The following is a 7,439-nucleotide window of genomic DNA, read 5'->3' as shown; positions in this document are numbered from 1 at the left end:
GTTGTTATTTATCTTACTAATGACTGAAAGGCACAAAAATGATGAATCTTAAGTATTGCTTCCTATATCATCTCAAAGTGATGTACAAAATACAGGTATAAATAATAATAAATTTGGGGAAGAGGAAAAGAAAGTAGAAGCAACAACAAAATCCAGAAAACACTACAGTGATGAGATTTTCAACGGATATCTAAAAGATATAACAGAAAAGGCCTTATGAATCATTCTTAAGTTGTGGTTTGAATAACATACCGTATTTTCCGGCGTATAAGACAACTTTCTAAACCCTGAAAATCTTCTCAAAAGTTGGGGGTCGTCTTATACGCCCAGTCGTCTTATACGCCGGAAAATACGGTATGATGGTTGCAGTGTCCCAGGGTGCCTTTTGTGACTTTCTGACAAGTCATTGGGGAAGCCAGATTCATTTAACAAAGGCGTTGCTAACTTAGCAGCTGCAGTGATTCATTTAACATCTGTGACAAGAGTCATAAAATGGGGCAAAACTCACTTATCAACTATCTTATTTAGCAATGGAAATTTTGGGCTCAAATGTGATTGTAATTTGAAGACTACCTATATTAAGAGATGTTTATTGGGTTTGCATATGTATCCACCTATCTATGCACAACACTTTTAGCTATTTACATCAGTTCAAATAAAGTCTTGTTAATGGAATGGGAAGGTAACTCCTTGTCAACTTTCTGGCTAGGACTTATGGGAGCCGTACCACAAAATATCTGGAAGTCTTTAGCCAGTGTGCACATTCAGTTAAATAGAAAGATGGGATATAAAGTAAGCAAACGTGTAAATAAATAATGCATTTGGGAAAGACTATAAAGGCTTAATGGACCCTGGTCTATTCAGTGCTAAAGTCCCCCTTGAGTAAAGCTTGACTCCTGATAATTCCTGCAGTTTGTATGACTTCCTTCTGAGTTGTAATGTGATATCGTTTTTAAGTACAAATCAGATTTAACCCTTTTTAGGTTTTTTTATTTTTAATTTTAACTTTAATTTAAAATTATTTTTTAAATTTTTTTAACTTAGTCAAGGTCAGGTAGTACCACTCCATACTACTTTATAGCACTCTCAGAGTACAAATCTAAGTGCTATTTCTATTTCTATGTGATTTATTGTGATTGCCTTATGTCATAAAATTGTATTTTGTTGGACTTAAAATTGGTTTCATTCTTACAAATTAATAACCATTACACAAGTATTCCTTAATCTTAACAATTATATAAAAGTATATTAAAAGAAGAGAACATTTACATCATACTTAGACAAGGGCACCTGAGATTCTCTTAGCATAAAACTATATAGATTATGCTAGCTATGTTGATTAATCTGCAACACTGTGAGCCTGTTTTGACAAAACAGCTTATATATCAAATTCCTTGACAGTTTTAAAAATGAAAACAGCTGTAGGAAATACAACAGTGTTGTATAGATGGAATAATGGATAGATACGCTTAGCTAACACATCCCTCATGTGGTATTATAGACAGGCAGGTAAGAGACCAAACAGAAACAAGTACTGGCTGATTGGGAAAAGCATTAAAATACATCAAAACACTGTGTTTGACATCCAGGGAAGGACAAAGTTGATAGGCAGAGTTTTATTTTCAATCTTGCAAGGTACTATAGCAGTGAAGACTAACAGAGCCTTAAAGGCAAAATGCTTCAACGTCCTTGTAATCGTCCAGTAATAAACATTTGAGACAAGATTTTATAATGTAAGCATTGGCGGCGGTAACTCTCCCTGCGCATTCGGAAAAGGCTTGAAAGATGATAGTATATATAAACCTTATCTAATAAACTTGCATCTCATTTTTTGTGAAAGGCCATTTGCACATTTATACTGATTTAAGATCACTTTAAAATGACTTTCAATGTAGTATTGGGAGTTTTTCATGCATACATTTACATATGAAATCTTTGCAGGCCTGTAATGGGAAGGAATAGTTGTAGTGCATACTAAGAACACAATATTCTTTATATGCCAGATTCTACTGCACATAATGTAGCACATGAAACATGGCAATGGATAGCACTTGACAGCAGAAAAGGAGACATATAACACATTGAATTAATTTGACTTTCTGTATTTAAAAAAAAAACCCAGAAAGAAGTAGTGAAAGAAAATTAACTTGGAATATCCTTGCCAGTTGTAAGATAGTTCTTATTTTCTAGATCACGGGTGTCAAACGTGCCGCGTCACGTGACGTGTTGCGATGTATCGCAACTTTTTTTGCATTGCCAGAGCTGGGATGGGCGCGGCCTCTGTATGATGCAACCGGCCCATGGGCCAGCAGTTTGACACCCCTGTTCTAGATTATGTGAACTACTTATCTTTAAAACAAAAGAAACTACCTTTTATGTGGTATTCTATTAAATAGAGAATAGGAGAGATTCCATCCTCTGATAATCAGTTATGAAAGAAAAGGTCTGAATATTATTTTTTAATAGGATCGGGCTGTCTCTTTATTAGAAGGCTGATATCAACAAATCTCTTATAACAGTAGTTCTTAAACTGGGGAGGGGAGCTGTTAATTATTCCCAGGGAGCATATTTGGGTATATACTGGGGATCATGAAGCAATTTGTATTTGTTTGAAAGTAGAAGATCCAGTTTGGGACTGTCACTGCAAAGGTGTTTGTATACAATAACAGACTCTGGGTGATGGTGGTGTAATTATTGTACATTCATTATTCAAGACCTGGAAAAGGGGTAATTGGGTAAAACATTGTTAAAACCACCTCCTTTTACTGTGGGTTTTAGCAAAAAGGAGATCTCTCTGTACCTTCCTTATAATAAGTTAATACAAATTAATTCCTCTTTTGCCTGTTTATTCATCTGATAGGCAGCATTTCTTACTCTTAGCAGGTTGGTGAGATTAATACTGGTTTCTTAGTTTGATATTTATGTTGCTTTATATCTTCATGGTATGATTGTCACTTGAAAAAACCACGAGAGCAAAAATGAGACATTTTACGAAATTCTTAGCATTACTGCCCTCAGGATGGAGTTTTTGCTTTTTGGTGTTTATGGCAGAGAGTTGAACTAGATGACCTTGTACCCTTCTTGCAACCCTACAATCTGGTGATTCAGTGACTGGCACTCTGCTTTCTAACCAGTAAAGGATGTACAGTCCTTGAAGAGAAACATTGGCACATTGTCTGTATCTAAAATAGAAATCTTATTGTTCCGTGTACATTTCATACTTCCCTGATGGAAAAGGTTTTGCTCATATTACTCTCTTTGCAGCCTGTTACCCTAGTCTGTGATTCATTCATCCTTCCTCTGAACGTGCACACAAATCTAAATGGAATTCAAAGGCTGCGGAATTAGTTGAATACAATATTTGCATGCATAGCTGATTCATATAGTCCTCTGTTAAAAAACTGCGTGCTTAACCATCGGCTATTTTTATAAATGTGTAAATAGAATGTGTGCAGTGCTGCCTTTGGATAATTTCCCTGATCAGCCTAATAACCTGCAGATAAGTATATATGCACAATATATCTTGGGATAAATCTTTCTTTCATTGCACAATTGTATTAATGGGTAAGATACTGACTTATATAATGGCCAATAATTTCTCTTTTTCAGCATTTTTCACATTAGCTCAGGTTCACATAAATAAAACAGAGCTATAGATTGGGATAATCATGCCATTTGGGCTTTGGTTCAAGCCCTTTTCGGTAGAGCAAGCTTTATATATTGTTCCCTTTTTTATTTTTTATTTTCTTTAATATCTATTACCTTGCAGTTTTTCTGGAACTGAATTGTCTGTATTCTTCATACAAAAGTCCTCCCTTGCTTTATGCCAGGTTTATGTTTTCCCAAATCTCGTATAAAGCAAGACATAGTAAGACATAGACCCATAAGAGGAAAAAGAGATACGGTGCCAAATGAACTGAAGAATATACTCATATTTTCTTTTCTTAAGCACAGCTACTCAAACAGGTTTTCTTTCTTGTCTCATACTTTGGATAAAATTAAAAGAATTTTCTCCAACTTTTCTTCAGTAGTATTTCTAACACACATGGTTATCGAGATAGACAAAGAGGAATATGCATCATGGCACTATGAATTTTAATAGCTGTGGCAAGATATAGCAATAGCATTTAGGCTTAAATACTACCCCACTCTCTGGGTGGTTAATAATCTAAGCATTATTTGAATATTGCCCCCAACAATCTGGGTCTTCAGATTGGAAGGATGGAAGGCTAAGTCAGTCTTGAGCCCCGTCAGGATCGAATTCCAGGCTGTGGGTAGAGTTTGCCTGCAATACTGCACTTTAACCATTGCGCCATCAGGCCTCTTAATATGTCCAACTTTATTTCTCGATTTAAACAGACCTTTTTCTTTTGGGTAAAGGGGTTGGGCAAGAAGTTGATGGCTGTTTTGCAGCAACAATAATGGTAGGGAAGGGAACGAGAGAGAGAGAGAGAGAGAGAGAGAGAGAGAGAGAGAGAAAACACACAATTACAACAATTGTGCAACTGGATGCTAAATGCGTGAATGAAGGCAAAAAAGGGATTTGGTAGGAAAAATATTCAGGTGATTTTGATGGGAAAAGTTTTTAGATCCCTGATGCAAACTGCTGATATAAATTGCGTAATAGCAGGCTTTTTTTTCAGTTAAAGCAAAATTCGGGAATGAAAATATTCATTAACACAACTGCAAATTTGCATAAAGGCAGGGGTGTGTGTGAATCTGAAATATGACAGGCCTTATAAAGAGTTTTTGCAGTATCTGTTCGTATTTCCCTTGCTGATCTGAAAAAACTTGCACGAAGGTTGTAAAACATCTCCCCCCCCAGAAGAAAAGTCAGATCAGAGGCTTTGTTTTGCATCTGTAATTAATTTTAAATAGCAGAGAGGCGGGCCTCAGAGGCGTGACTTTAACCTGACATTGCAGCTCAGCACTTCTCAGGTTTCATGACTTGGTTTGCTTCAGGGTGGAAACATCTGTCTTCAGAATCACTTTGATGCCTATACCTGTAGTATAATAGAAAGTGATACAGCTCAGAAATAAGAGCATCCATATAAATCAATCTATACCACTCTGCTATCTTCCAGATGTATTGGACTTCTGCATCTTAAAAATCTTCAACTAAATTATGTGGGGATTTGGGGATGCTTGATGCATTGGATGGGCATCAGGTTGGGAAAGTTGAACTAGCATTATGTTGACACTCTGGCCTTAAACTTCATATTGTTGACATGGAATTGTTAAGGGATTTTCCATCCATTGAGAAATTTTTAGCAAGGTTTCTGCATTGCAGTACGTCTCTTCAGAACCGGTTGTAAGAATTTGATTTGATCTATTGATCATGCCTTTAAGATCATATTTAATTTTATTCCTCTTCCTACAGACAGTCTTCGACTTACGACCACAATTAAGCCTAAAATTTCTGTTATTTGGAAACATTGGTTAAGTGAGTTTTGCCCCACTTTATGACCTTTCTTGCCACAGTTGTTAAATGAATCACTGCGGTTGATAAGTTAGTAATCTGGTTGTTAAGTGAATCTGACTTTCCCGTTGACTTTGCTTATCAAAAGGTTGCAAAACATGATTACATGACCTTGGGAGACAACAATGGTCATAAGTAGGAACCAGTTGCCAAACAGCTGAATTTTGATCATGTGATCATGGAGACGCTACAAAGGTCGTAACAGTGAAAAATGGTCGTAAATTACTTTTTTTCAGTGCCGTTATAACTTTGAACGGTCAGTAAGTTAATTGTTGTAAGTCAAGGATTACCCGTACTTAAAGAACCACTCTGACGCAATATCTGGGAGACGATGACTGAAGTTTGCAAGGACTGGGCTTTCCATCAGGCTGGCAAGGTGGGGGGTTAAATGTGCTACAGTACAAATTTGGATTCCCCCCCCCCAATTATCTAGCACAAGCATGTTAAATACGTGGCCGCGGGCCGGATACAGCCCGTGCAGGCCACAGCCAAACCGACTCTACATCACGATACGGCCAGTGATGCAATCGGCTTTGACACCCCTGATCTAGCAGTTGCCTGGAAGCATGTTCAAATACGGTATAAAAATATTTGTATTTAATGGCCGTTCTGCATCATGCTTAGATGCCAGAAAAGACCCAATAAGCAGTGTGTGTGTGTGTGGGGGGGAAATGTGTATCTTTATATATACTATGTATTTAAAACCTGGTCATTTTCTTTCCTTTTTCTCTTTCTCTCTTGTTTTTAATAGGTGCCTCTTACTGAGCCTGTGGATCCAGTGGATTTGGAAGATTACCTTCTTACGCATCCACTTGCAGTGGATTCTGGCCCTATGAGAGACTTGTTTGAATTTCCTTCCGATGATACTGAAGTTATCTACAGCCCTCGAGAATGCAGAACATTGGCATCAGCTGTACCAGAGGAAAGGTAACGAATAGAGGGAAAAATGTACTTAGATCACACACAGATCCCATATATATATATGTATGTTTGAGATTTATGTATGCAGTGGTACCTTGGTACTCTACTGCTTTGAAACTCATTGAATTTTGTTCCGATACTCATCATTTGTTTGATACTCAACACATAGGCTAGAACAGGGGTAGGCAACCTTGGCTCTTTTATGACTCGTGGACTTCAACTCCCAGAATTCCTGAGCCAGCCATGCTGAGGAAAAAGGGAGAGTTTCCAAGCTGAGCCATGCTGGCTCAGGAATTCTGGGAGTTGAAGTCCACGAGTCATAAAAGAGCCAAGGTTGCCTAACCCTGGGCTAGAACTTATTAGTGTCGGCTGCTTTGTGCCTCACTACGTTATACCTCCCAGAACCAATTAACTATGAGTACTAAAGTACCAACTGTATTATGTACTTTCCTGCTTCTTTCTTCCTCATTGGATTTTTTTTGAAAATTCTCTTTCAAGATCAAATTCAGTTCTTGGAGAATTCACCAACATGTCCATGTCAGTTTTCTTGGCAACCATTCACCACTGTTTTGCCCTTTTTTCCCTGTTGTTATACTTCAGTAAATTTCAAATTAAGGAAAGGGAGGCTTTGAACTAATCATTAGTAATATTTTGTTCGTTTAAATTCCTTTTTGTTAAGTACCCTGAACATTCAATATATTTGGAAGGGGGACATGAATTGAAAAGAAAAGATAAATATTTGTATGGTGGAGGCTACTTAGATTTGTTAACCAACTAGAAATAAGATTTTTGGAATCTTTGTGGTCTGGAAAAAATAGTCATACCTGCTTCTTGTTTCATCTCTTTCATTTGCAGTGAAATGGACCCCCATGTGAGAGACTGCGTAAGGAGTTATACAGAAGACTGGGCTGTTGTGAATAGAAAGTAAGTGTTTATATTTAAATAAACACAATAATAATAATAATAATAATAATAATAATAATAATAATAATAATAATAATAATAATAATAATAATAATAATAATAATAATAATAATAA

At 36.7% G+C, this 7,439-nt stretch overlaps 1 protein-coding gene across 1 annotated transcript in view; it reads left to right on the top strand.

Moving 5' to 3' along the window:
• DOCK7 (dedicator of cytokinesis 7) overlaps positions 1–7,439 on the top strand; it is a gene marked incomplete in the record, with an annotated part of 134,915 nt that overhangs the window by 14,648 nt on the left and 112,828 nt on the right. Inside the window, 2 exon segments of the mRNA XM_015815543.1 lie at positions 6,231–6,406; positions 7,256–7,324. Coding sequence (XP_015671029.1) covers positions 6,231–6,406; positions 7,256–7,324 — 245 coding nt within the window.

Source organism: Protobothrops mucrosquamatus, unplaced genomic scaffold (assembly GCF_001527695.2).
Source record: "Protobothrops mucrosquamatus isolate PMUCROS unplaced genomic scaffold, P.Mucros_1.0 scaffold347, whole genome shotgun sequence".
Taxonomy (NCBI): Eukaryota; Metazoa; Chordata; class Lepidosauria; order Squamata; family Viperidae; genus Protobothrops; species Protobothrops mucrosquamatus.
The sequence above is the reverse complement of the archived record's forward strand: the minus strand, read 5'-3'. Positions and strand labels throughout refer to the sequence as shown.